Source organism: Macrotis lagotis, chromosome 1, assembly GCF_037893015.1.
Source record: "Macrotis lagotis isolate mMagLag1 chromosome 1, bilby.v1.9.chrom.fasta, whole genome shotgun sequence".
NCBI classification, from domain to species: Eukaryota; Metazoa; Chordata; class Mammalia; order Peramelemorphia; family Peramelidae; genus Macrotis; species Macrotis lagotis.
Genome location: NC_133658.1, coordinates 906,491,405 through 906,504,964, shown reverse-complemented (window position 1 = coordinate 906,504,964; position 13,560 = coordinate 906,491,405). Strand labels below are relative to the sequence as shown.

At 40.1% G+C, this 13,560-nt stretch overlaps 1 protein-coding gene across 1 annotated transcript in view; it reads left to right on the top strand.

Annotated features, from left to right (window-relative positions):
* The first annotated feature begins 1,294 nt into the window (after positions 1-1,294).
* The window catches only part of LOC141508653 (cell adhesion molecule CEACAM3-like), a 73,208-nt gene continuing 60,942 nt past the window's right edge, over positions 1,295-13,560 (top strand). Inside the window, exons 1-5 of the mRNA XM_074217466.1 lie at positions 1,295-1,462; positions 2,881-3,231; positions 10,362-10,494; positions 11,853-11,921; positions 13,268-13,402. Of these exons, the coding sequence (XP_074073567.1) occupies positions 1,399-1,462; positions 2,881-3,231; positions 10,362-10,494; positions 11,853-11,921; positions 13,268-13,402 (752 nt within the window). The 5' untranslated portion in view covers positions 1,295-1,398. The remainder of the gene's footprint in view (positions 1,463-2,880; positions 3,232-10,361; positions 10,495-11,852; positions 11,922-13,267; positions 13,403-13,560) is intronic.

Here is a 13,560-nt window from a genome sequence, read left to right as displayed (position 1 = left end):
AGATGATAGGCTATCAGCCATCTCCATCTTGGTTGACCATTCATGTATCCTGCTATCTTGAATACATCCTGACCATACCAAACCACATACCCCCTTAAGCAGTTTCAGAAAGAAAAAAAATACATTAAAAGGTTTAAAGACAAATCCATAGTATATACAAATCTCCTGCTGCTTACTTTCCATAGCAAGATACTATCACAAGGGCTCCCATAAGGAAATCTCATAGGAAGTCTCTCTCCTCAGAATCCCTGCATCATGAAACAGTGACAATCAGACGCTTAAGTGCCCCCCATCCTCTGTTACCATAATTGTGTGTCTCCTCTGACCCCACTGATATTATATTCATTGGTGGAAAAGGATGACTGTGATCATGGCTGAATGGTTGTGGTTTAATTATTCCCACATTTTCCTTCTATTTAGTAAATATTATGATAATTGATGATTTGGGGGATTTTGTTTATTTCCTGGGAGAACTGCTGAAGGATAATATAATATGAGATACCTACATCTCTTTTCTTGGAGCAGGGAGGGTGCAGTGAATGAGAGGGTCAAGTCCTAGAGCCTTTTTGCTAACACTGTTTCAAAAGCCTCTCTCTCTCTCTCTCTCTCTCCATGTATATATATATATATATACAGATCAATATCTAAATATCTTCCTCTCCCTGTGATTCTTCCTCTCTCTCTCCTTATCTCTCCTTCTGTCTCTCCTTCTGTCTTCCACTCTTTCCTACTCCATCTACTCTTCTTGTCCTCCTTTCTTCATCCCTTTCCTCTCCTCTTCTCTACCTCTATCTCTCCCATTCTATCTCTCCTTCTCTTCCCTTTCCTCCCTCTTTCCCTCTGTCTCCCTGCCTATATGTTTTAGGTTACAGTCCTGTGCCAAACCTCCAGTGAGCTGCTGTCAGCACTGCCAACAGGATTCACAGGAAATAATGTCCCCCACACACCGAGAGATGTCAAGTCATTTTGTATTTGAGATAACTGAGGCCCAGAGATGGGAAATGATTTTCCCAAAGTCACTCAAGTGGAAGGTGAGCTGGAATTTGAATTCATTTGGGATATTAAGATGCAAGTAACTTTTCTCAAGTCTCACTAGAGTCTGATCTCAGATCATGGAGGTCCTTCTCTTGCTTCAGGCTTCCTCCATAGAGAAGGGCCTTTGGATGGATGGAGTAATGATCTGAGAGAGCTGTGGGCAGGAAATAGAAATGAATATTACCACAAAGCCCAGATGTATTGCTACACACACACACACACACACACACACACACACACACACACACACACACACACTCATGCAAACCAAGTAAGGTACTCTCTGAAGGAGCAGGCCATATAAGACTCCCCAGGGAGAGGAAAAGAAGATCCTAAGAGATCAGAAATCCACTCAGAAATTGGATGGCATTTTTCCTGAGCTGGCAGTTCCTTCCACATGGCTCCTGGAAGGTGGTGTTTTTCACAGGTGACAGGGAAGGGTTCCCTCTGAACCCAGAGCCTGGGTGGGGGAAAGGGAAGGGGAGGAAAGAAAGAAAGAAAGAAGTCTCAGAAGGAAAAATGATAAAAGACAGGAAGAAGCCCAAGCCTCCAATATGACTCCTGGCCCTGTCCTTGGCTCTCTGAGCCTAGAGAAATGACTAGCAACCCTGACAGTGGGGTACATACCAGAATGCAAACATGGGGAAACAGAACAAAAGGTGGCTTCTTAACCAAATCACTGAAAGAAATGAATTGGGGAGAGGGGAAAGAATCTTGGGGAAAGCTTTCAAATCTACAATGGGAGAAAGAAAAGCATGCCCTGAACTAGGAAACCATTAATGAAAGACTACATGTGGGAGTCTCCTATTTGAACTAACTTGCTAACGGGATACTTAAAACCAATCCCTTCTACTTCTTGAGGCAAAGTATCAATTCTTTTAGTATAAAAGTATCACAAAGTATTGGAGAACTATAAATTCAGGCACCCTAGATAATGTATCACTTGTTTGCCCCAATTTATCAGTGACTCAAAGTGGGCTTCAGGTTTACCCATCTGGGAAAAGGAAAAGTTTGGACGGGTTTCCTTGTCATGTTAAAATTCTTTCTTTGTTCTAAGGTTAATCAGTTCTGATGTTTGCTTTTCTAAAGTACCTTCCATCTCTGACTTTCCATGTTCTATATGTTAAAGTTCCTTCTAACTCTGATATTTTCTATTCTAAGCCCCCTCCCAGCTCTGACATTCTGTGGTCTAAGGTACCTTTCATCTCTAACCTTCCATGTCATATATTTTAAGGTTCTTTCTAGCTCTGACATTTTCTATTCTATGCTCCCTCTCAGCTCTGACATTCTATGATCTAAAGCTGATCTAAGCCTACTCCCAGCTCTGACATTCTGTAATCTAAAGTACCTTCCATCTCTGAACTTCCATGTTTTATATTCTAAGGTTCTGCTTGGCTCTGACATTTTCTGTTCTAAGTCCCTTCCCAGCTCTGATGTTCAATGATCTAAGGATCCTCCCAAATCTGACATTCTAAATCCTCTACTAGCTCTGATATTCTATGCTAATGTCTGTCTCTTCCAGTTATAACATTTTTTGTTTTTCATTCTAATGACCTATAGCCCACTAGAAAACTTCAAAAGAAACTAAGGGTGCAACAAGAGGGATTAATTCTTTTTTTTGCAAGGCAATGGGGTTAAGTGGTTTGCCCAAGGCTGCACAGCTAGGTAATTATTAAGTGTCTGAGGCCGGATTTGAACTCAGGTACTCCTGACTCTACTCACTGCACCACCTAGCTGCCCCTGGGATTAATTCTTAACCTAACTCAATGGGGATGGATGGGAGGGGTCTTGGATCTGGGAACAGATTGGATGTCTGTCCCTAATACATCTTCACTCTCCTCTTAGCCTCCATTCTGAGTTCCTGGAATGCCACTGTATGGGCTGAAGTAACTATCACCCAAACCCCTACAAAGGCAGTAGTTGGCAGAAGCATCATGCTCTCTGTACAGAGTGACCAGAAAAACATCCTTTCTTTCACATGGTTCCGGAATAGCAAGAACAACCAGTTTTGCGTAATCAGACCTGGAGAAAACTATAAGAACTGTACAAATCAGAACCCTGGCCATGTAATCACATACTCGAATGGCTCCCTGATCCTGCAAAACCTTTCATCCAGAGATTCTGGGCTCTACCTCATCAAAGTCAACAGCCTTGAAGGAATGGAATTTTGGAGTGAGAAATACATCCAAGTAAATGGTGAGTATCATTTCTTCCGAGACAGACAGTGGAAGGAGCCCTGGAAATCAGGAACAACCTGGATTCTAGGCCCAGCAGTATCACAAACATAGCATGTGTCCTGACCTTGGCAAGTCACTTTCCTTCTCTTAGCCTCAATTTCCCCATTTCCAAAGGAAAGCAATTAGCCTTTCAGAGACCCCACAGCTATGACATTGTTTGCTAAAATATTCCACCTGAGTCTGACATTCTCTGTTCCTACATCTCTTCTAGGTCTCATAGTGCCTGTTTTAAAGCCACTCCCAACTCCAACAGTTCATATTCTAAGAGCACCCCAGTTCTGATATTCCCTGTTCTAAGGGTCCTTCAAGCTCTGACATTCCATGTTCTAAGACCATAGGATTACAGAAAGATCTGAAATTGGAAGAGACTTTGGAAACTGTCTTTCCTGGCAGGACAACTTCCCTTCCAACTCTAGTATCTCCTAAGTTTAAGCCATCATTCTAAAACAAGACCAACACAAAGAGCTATCTCAGGCTGCAGGTCATTTATTGATGAGGGCAATGGTCTATCAGAGAAAAATCTTATAGTCAAGAAGGGCTCTGAAAAATAGGGGATGTGAACCTGGCCTTGAATGATGGGAAGACTGGGAAAAGCACTGAAACAGAAGAGAGGATTTCTAAGCAAGGGAACTTTCTAAGCAAAGGTATAGTGTTAGTAAGTAGCCAGGTCAAGTCCACAAACACTTATTAAATGCTTACTATAGGTGAGGTGCATGAATTAAGCTCTGAAGCTACCTAGAAAGGGAGGAAAAAAGTCAGTGTCTACCCTAAAGGAGCTCCTAGTCTAATGAAAGAACCAATATACAAGCAAGATAGCTACAGGATAGGTTGGAGATAATTCCAGAAGGAATGTCTTAGGTTTAAGGAGGATAGGGAAGGCTTCTAGCAGAAAGGGGGAACTTTAGCTGAGACCTGAAGGTAGCCAGGAAACAGACAAGGAAGGGGGAATGTTCCAAACATGAAGGACAGTCAATATGAGGTGGGGTTGAAGAGGAAAAGAAGAATGAGAGAAAGGAGAATATATAAGAAGGGTTGTGGCTTAAGAAGAAGGGATTTGTGTTCAGTAATGGGAGATGATGCCCAGGAAGAACAGTCCAGTCTCTCCTGCTGAATGTTAAAGCTATTAGACACTGCTTCCAAGAATCATCAAGCCCAAACTGGTTAGGCCCTCATGCACCTAAGGACCTACCAAGTCACTGTTTTGAAAGGCAGAAAGAGAAAAAGGAAGGACCAAGAGTCAGGAAGGAGGAACAAAAACTCCAGATTTTACAAGACTCCTTTTCTGTTTCCTGACAGGGACTTACCTGTTCCCTTTTAGCCTACCATCACACATTTATCCAAGGTGATCCTAGCCACCCTAGGCCTGCCATCTTTATTCAAAATTCCATATATGCCTAGTTCACCAACTCAGATGGGAAGGGGACTTTGCAATATAAGTCAAAGCTAGAAAGAACCTCAAGCCACAGGAATTCTTCCAGGCCAGTGCTCTTAAACATTATCCCGGGAAGCAGGCCTTGTGAAGAAGCAGGCTGGTACTGAGACTGTAGCCACTGAAGACCCAGAAAAGAAAATACTTGACTCTATCAAGTGATTCAAAATAAGAAACTTTAATTTGGTGCTCTAGATGTGAAATTCTTATCTAGGGACTAACAAGTGAATTTATCTCTGGAGGAGTTGAATCTTGCCTTGACAGTCTTAATTTAAATAAAACTAGAAGAAAGAGGATGTAGCCAAATGGAGGAATGGTTCAAAGGTGTCATTTGAAGAGACAAAGAAGGGAGTTGGCAGAATGGGTTTCACCATAATCCAAATGACATCAAGAAACATTATTTTAGGGGGCAGCTAGGTGGCACTGTGGATAGAGTCCTGGACTTGGATTCAGAAGGATGGGAGTTCGAATGTGACTTCAGACACTTAACACTTACTAGCTGTGTGACCTTGGGCAAGTCACCCAACTCTGCCTCTCATCCAGGGCCATCTCCAGTTGTCCTGATTCATATCTGGCCACTGGACCCAGATGATTCTGGAGGAGAAAGTGAGGCTGGTGACTTGGCACAGCCCCTCCTCACTCAAATCCAATTCTCATGCTTGTCAAAGCATCAACTGTCATGGTCTCCTTCAAAAATGAAGGGAAAACATTACTATTATTAGGGGGCACAGTGGATAGAGCTCTGGCCCTGGAGTCAGGAGAAACTGAATTCCAATCCAGCCTTAGGCACTTAATTACCTAGCTGTGTGACTTTGGGCAAGTCACTTAACCCCATTGCCTTGCAAAAAAAGCAAACAAAAAAAAGGAAACATTATTTTGTGGAACATTTGATCATCATAGCACTAATTGTAATATTATTAATAAGAATCTGCAAAAGGCCTGACATGGAAACAACCTGAGATTATGTACTAAGGCAGAGATGGTAGAAAAATTCCATGAAGAATTTCACAAGACTATCTACCTTAAAGTAACATACAGGTTGCCCCAAAAGATTTTTTTTTGTTAGGGTTTTTTTGCAAGGCAAATGGGATTAAGTGTCTTGCCCAAGGCCACACAGCTAGGTAATTATTAAGTGCCTGAGGTCAGATTTGAACTCAGGTCCTCCTGACTCCAGGGACAGTGCTCTATCCACTGTACCACCTACCCACCCCATGTCCCAAAAGATTTAATGCAATTTTAAGTCATAATAACTTTGCAAGTATAAATCCTTCAAATTTACCCCTCAAAAATCATTTGAAATTTCAATTGCTTGCATTTTCACTCCTGAGAAAATTGGTTATGTCTATTAATTAATAGCATTTAAGGTGAATAATTTAAAAGACATCCCTGTGAAAGTTGTCAGTGCACAGTCAGCCTGGTAAATCATCAGAGTTAAGCCCAGAACATGTAGAAGAAAAAGAGGAAGACAAGGAAAATGAGGAAGAAGAAAAGGAAGAAGAGGAGGAGGAGAAGAAGCAGGAAGAAGAAAAGAAAGAATGAGGAGGAGGATATGGTGGTGGGTGATGGTAATAAAGGTAATGAAAATGAAAGAATAATAATGTGAAAAAGAGAAAAAATATCAATTGAAGTAACAACTCCAAGTTACTTAAAAATAATTAACAGTGAAACTATGATATATGGATGGCATAGATAACATCAATAAAAATAACAATTTTTATCCAGAAGTTTAACCAATGTAAATTAGTCATCACAACAAAGAGATCAAAGGATCCCAGTAAGCAATTTAGTCAACAAACATCCAACTTACTTGCAACTGGAAAGGAATAATTACCAAAGGTTAGAATATAAATTGATTTTTGAAATCTTATGGGAGGAGCAGCTAAAGGAAGCAGGGGATTGAACACCAGTCCTGGAGTCAGGAGGACCCGAGTTCCAATCTGACCTCAGAAACTTAATAATTACCCTGCTGTGTGACCTTGGCCAAGTCACTTAACCCCACTGCCTTGCAAAAAGCAAATTAAAAAAAAATCTTATGAAGAAGAATGGTGGATGATTATAAGCATTATAAGCACATATACTGGAAGAGTAATAAAAGGAAAAAACAGTATAAAGAATGCTTTGTGAAAGATCCCAGGGTATCCAAGGATAAAAAAATAAAAGGACTGAATATAGGAGAAAATTTGAAAATATTTTCAAAAGTCATCATAATGAGTTGCTTTCTCCATCAAGGAAAATGGAAACATTATACCCTAACATCACAGTTTTATGAAATAGCACTTAAATAGGACAAAGATGGGGAAAGTGCTGAAATTGGACCAAATGTTTATAAAGGAAGCCTATGCTGGAGGCAACAACTCTAAAGAAAGATCAATATACAAAGTATCTTAAAGAAGGGAAGACACTAAAGACCTAGGGGAAAAAAAATCTCAGACTTTATGAGTCTAAATTTTATGAGTCTATTTTTTCTAAAAAAGAAAAAATAAAGCAAACCAGAGAATACCAGTAACTGCCAACCTATATTCCTATTCTCCCATCAATATGAAAAATTTTATTGCATTGTCATTTATAAAATGGCATATTGAATGAAAGGCACATTCAGTGAGAACATTAGCATTAGTAGGTTTTCACAAGCAATAAAATGAACTATAGATCACATCTTTAACATCTTACAATTAACTCAAAGATTTAGAGAACAGTCAATTTCATTGCACTTAATGTTTATTAATTATGAAAAAACAACCAGTGCTGTAGAATAAAACACCACCTCAGTCTCTTAAAATTATGTTTTCTTTATTTTAAGTTTTTTTTTTGCAAGGCAATGGGGTTAAGTGACTTGCCCAAGGCCACACAGCTAGGTAATTATTAAGTGTCTGAGGTCAAATTTGAACTCAGGTACTCCTGATTCCATGGCCGGTGCTCTATCCACTGTGCCACCTAGCCACCCCTAAAATTAGGTGTTTTCTATCCCTACATCTTGATCATTCCAGATTCTTTGGAAGATACAACATCCAAAAACTTTCTCATATATGACCCTCTGGCAATGAAGAGCAAATGATAAATGAAGAGGGCGCCATATGCTCATTCAAAGTGTTCAGTACCATCATGGAGATCTGGGTGAAGAGGGGGTTTTCCATGGATGGTGAAGTCCTCCTGATTCTCCTGTTTGCAACTGACTTTGGGTTCACTGTATTAAACTCTAAGACTTCACAAAACCTCCTGGAAGAGAATGATTACTTAAAAGAGTTAGTCCTGTCTACCCCCCAAGGAAAAACCTAATAGTTGAAGAATGTCTGTTGATCATATTTCAACATAGACATGATGAGACACTTTAGAGCTTGCCCAACAATATGTACAACTGAAACAGAAATACAGATGGACAGTAAGCTGGGACAGCAGGATTGATTGGTTTGGGAAAATTACAAAGTAATTTCATTAACCCCAAACTCTAATGAAAGTATATAGAATGTTGTCTCTTGAGGTTCTAGGATATTTTGAGGAATTCTGATGATGATGTGTGTCCTTCATTCTCAGAGAAGACCAAGACATCAGGGAGGTGATACCATGACATGCACATGGGTTGGATTTCAGTGACGGGGTGTTATGCTAAATTTCCAGTCTCATGTTCTCCTCTGAAGCCATCTGGGTCAGTGGCCAGATATGAATCAGGATGACTGGAGATAACCCTGGATGTGAAGTGTCTGAGATTGGATTATTTGAACTCAGGTCATCTTGACTTCAGGGCTGGTGCTCTACCCACTAAACCATCTAGCTGCCCTTATCTCTTCTCCACTGTCATCAAGTCCCCATTGACTGAGTTTCCCCACACTCACCTCTGGAAGCCAGTGATCTGTTTGACTACTTAACATCAATTCACTATTACAAGTGGATATTTACTTCAAAGATAAAGCAAAAACAAGTTTAACCATTTTTCTCATTACCTCAAGGGCATAATCTCCCCCACAGCACACTACAAAACCAATCAAAGAGACTACTCTTCAACACAGAGGTCCCCAACTGGAACCAGTTGCAGAATGTGCACCTATTCATCATAGTTTCTATAAAGGACTTGCTTGCCATGTATATCATTTCAATTTTTCCTGAAGGAAGCTTTTAAGCTTATTTCTGTGGGAAGATACCATCCCAAGGTGCTACAAATCTGCCAGATTCCTAAGCCCAAAGCAAAGATCCATATTTTCACAACAACAGCATACTAGTATTGTTGTGTGCCTTGGAGACCTGGAATGTGACCACCTCAACTAAAGGCAAGCTTCACACCAAAGGCAATGATTGGGCATTTCGTTGACGTGAAGAGGTTGCCACATACATTAAGAAAAAAGAATGAGTCAAAGACATCATCAAGAGGATGTATGCTAGAAGATTAGGAGTGGGTCACACAAATGGGTGAATTATTATATTATCAGATGACTGGTTTTGAGCTCCAACCAAGAAAGACAAAGGAAAGTAACCTCATAAAACAATAAGGTCAAATGAATGCAGACCAAAGCTTACTATTTTCAATTTTTAAATTTGTTTTATGCATTAACTTTTTTCCCTCACATGTTTTTCCCTTTTGATTTGCTTTTTCTTTCACAACATGAATAATATGGATATATGTTTAACTTTTTTATATATGTGTAATTTATATTACATTGCTTTCTATCAAAGGAGGGGAGGGAGAAAAATGTGTAACTTTACACCTTACAAAAAAATGATTGTTGAAAATTAGCTTTGCATGTCATTGGAAAAATGTTTAAAAATGAAATTCTTAAAACTATAAAAGAATCATGAGTATGCCTGTGATCAGTGGAGAAAAGATATGAGCGCAATTGAGGTAAAAATGAACTCCACTGTGTCATTACACTGAATAACCAGCTCCCACTCAGAGACCTCTCATCATTGGACTCTCAATGGTAGCAATCTGGAGAGCAAAGGGGATCAACTCACCCTGTGCAATGTGCCAGGGCATCTAGAAGTGCTCCTCTCACACCAAGCAGGCCCAGACTGCCAGCTCTGCTAAGATCATCCTAATAGTGGTAGATGAGTCCTTCCAACCAGCTCTGATCCTTCAGAAACACTTCAGGGAGGACTGGACATAAAGTGGGAATGGACATTCTCTAGGGCCTAAATCGGACCCTTCCACTGGCAGAGAAGTGGAGAATTAGTGCTGGGATCAACATTATACAGTGAAAAGACTCCTATGTGACTTTTTCCTTCTGTGAAATGAGAAAGTTAGACTAGATGACCTCAAAAGTCCCTTTCAGCTCTAAATCTATGACTCTGTGACCATGGGCAAGTCTCTAACTTCCCTAAGCCTCCATTTGCTCCATTGGACTAGGAGAGAAAGGATGTTTTGCCTTTTTTTCTCTACCCATTGCTCAGCATAGGGTTCAGCCCACAACAGGCACTGAATCAAAGCTTACTGAGTGACTGTAAAATGAAGTGTTTGGATTGGTTTGCTATTAAGGCCTTTCTCATCCTCTGAACCCCATAGACTTCATCAAACACCTCTTCCAAGCATAGAGATGATCTTCCCTTAAAAGAATGTCTCCTCTTCTCTTGTCATCAGTGGTACTATCTATAAAATATGTTAACTGGAAAAGACCCCATGAATTCCAATAAGATAGATGAGAAAGATCTGACCTTCCTTTTTCTCCACGCAGATTCTTGGGAATCTCCTAGGACCTCACAGCCTGGAGAAGTCAACCTCATCTTCATTGTTGCAATTGCTGTTCTGGCAGGACTGGTGATAATTGGGGGCCTGAGTTGTATTTTGTTTATTAGACATACCAAAAGGTAACTGTGTTGCTTCTATTGCTTACCTATTTAGTCCCAAAAGACCAATTAATCATCACCTTTCATGCTATCACCCAGAGAAAACTGGCCACAGCAGAGACAGGTTAGGGTAGAGACCCTAGCATCAGCCAAAACAATGTGGTTCCTCCAATAGAGTGCATCATGTAGAGGGAAACTGGTACTAGTGAGAATATAGCTGTCTTTTTCAGGTTTTTGCAAGGAAATGAGGTTAAGTGACTTGCCCAAGGCCACACAGCTAGGTAATTATTAAGTGTCTGAGGACAGATTTGAGCTCAGGTCCTCCTGACTCCAGAACCGGTGCTCTATCCAATGCACCACCTAGCCGCCCCAGAACATAGCTGTCTTTTTTTTATTTTTTCCATTTTTTTAACATAGCTGTCTTGATGAAACTGGTGTCATATTGACATGGTGGCCACTTCGCAGTATGGGGCTATGGGGTGATAACTATATAGCAGATCCTAGTCATAGGGTATGCAGATTGGGAAACAGAGTTCTATGTCCAGGGGAATCATCAGCATCCAAGAGTGCCAGAATCAAATGAAAGAGGAATGACACAGTGGTCTCTGCAGAAGCAAGCAGAATGAAGTAATGGTCCTTCCAGATAAGCACAGAGTGAGAAGCATCAGAGGAGAGAAATAATAGACCTAGAGTAATCAGCATATCTAAGATCCTGGGGGGCACCCACGGAAGAGTCATCCAGGACTCATCCAAGAAATCCTTAGATGCTTCAGTATCAAATGCTAAGTGGGGACTTTGGTAGCTAAATCTAGGCGGATGCTCTGTATCTAAGGTCTGTACAGATACTTCTGTATCTAATTTTATTTTCTATATTCAAGGCAAGAACAAATCTCTAAACTAATGCTGTGATTAAATTTGCACCCTGAGAATTTACACCTTGGAAATTAGTAAATTCCAATCATTGTTTTTCGTTGCTGATTGTTTTAGTTTTAAGGAATAGATGGAGAAAAAGTTAATAATGAAAATCAATCTTTAAAACTGTATCCTACATGCATATGTTTTCAGAAAGTAAGTAGTTAAACATTTATCAACAATCTCCTACCCAGACCTCTCCTGTGATGCCTGAATATAGGCAATCCAACATCCAAGGACTGGCCCCAACTTTAAAGCAATGTGGAAAGAGTTCAAGACTTGGAGACCACTTACTAGATGTGTGGCCAAAAGCTCCACTATCTTTCCACTCTCTTGGCCTTCATATATCCTTGTGGAAAAGAAGAAAGTTGCGTCCTTTGGGAAGCATCCTTCTGATATTCCCCCAGGATGAACCAATTCAAAAGCAGACACTAATTCAGGGATTTTTCCTTACTCTTTCTATTCAGGAATTCAAAGAAACAATTGGAAGATCTAGGACCAGATGGGAAAAGACATGTGACCAGAATTCATAGTAAGTATTAATAACCGTAGTAAAAGAACTGAACTGTGGGAATAAGAAAAAAGTAGATGTACCACAGAATCTTAGGGGTTAAGAAAGAAGAGAACAAACTTTTTTCCTACTCTAAAGCAGAACCTCTAGATTGATATTTTAGACTGGTCCCTTATTATGGAGAAGGTGAAGGGTGGGGAACGAAGAGAGAGAAAGGGGAAAACAAAGAGAAATGGAGAGGAAGACAAGTACAAAGAGGGAGGCATAAAAAACTTGATAGTGATGACTCCTCTATGAATTTAAAAAAGTAATTAAACATGTCAACCTCCAGAATTGTCCTAATAAGGAACAAACACCTCAAAATAGAACAAACAGAATTAGGTTAACATATACATTTATTAATATTTCTCTAAGCTTGCTGATTATGCAGGCATGTGGGAAGGCCTGGATAAAAAAGCCAGGAAAGGGGTTCTTATATCTTTTACTATTAAAAGGCAGGATCTGAAAAGCTACTTTCTGGCTTTGTCCATCAAGGGAGTAGCCCTCAACCCCAGATGGAAATGAATATCAGACACACCTCCTAGGAGATATGATCAGGAAGGCATGGCATGCTACATGGATTGACTAGATTGATTCTGATCTTGTATGCTAAAACCTCTACAAAGCATGTGAATCGTTTGCCTCCAGGATGTTGGTGCCACCCGGTGGCCATTTATTTGTTATTAGAAGTCATTAATAGAAAGAGAAATGGGGGCAGCTAGGTGATGCAGTGGATAGAGCACCGGTCCTGGAGTCAGGAGTGCCTGGGTTCAAATCTGGTCTCAAATACTTACTAATTACCTAGCTGGGTGGCCTTGGGCAAGCCATTTAACCACGTTTGCCTTGCAAAAAAAAACTAAAAAAAAAAAGAAAGAAAGAAAGAGAAATGGACAGAATACAAAGCACGATTTATCTTCTGGGTTAAGTGTGCTCCTAGTATATCTTTAAGATTTAGTTTACACCTCTTCAAAATAGGGAGAATGGCTAGGTCATCTCTAAGGTCCTTTAGTGAAAGTGTAGACTTGGGGTCAGGAAGAATCAGCTTCGGATTCAGCAAATCTCTAACATTTGCTATGTGATCATGGGTTAGTCATCTAACTGCTCTGTGCCTTGGCTTCTTCATCTGTAAAATAAAAATAATGATATCTTTAGGACCTTCATTTTAAGGTTACTAGGAGGCTTAAATGAGGAGATAAATGAAAAGTTTGCTCTGACAACTTTAAAATGCTAAATTAATTAAATTAATTAAAATGCTAAATCACTTAATTAAGTGATAAAATTTGATGGTGGAGAAGTTTAGAATCTACTCATCCAGTCCTGCCACTTACTTAGCTCTATGACTTTTGCCAACTACCATGCCCCTGTGGACCTCAATCTCTTCATCTATGAAATGAGGAAGCTGAATTCAGAGATCTCTGAGGCTCCTTCCTCCTATGGTGTGACAAATGATATTGTCAAGGCGTCACTGTAGGAGCAAAAGAAGCTACACCTGGTTCATTGACCACCTACTGAAAAGCAGACAGACACTTCAATCAAAGAATATAATCTATCACTTAGCTACCTGGTGGTACTGCCTTCAGAAAAGTTCAGTTCATTTGGGTTTCCTTTCCCAAGGATGATCCTAT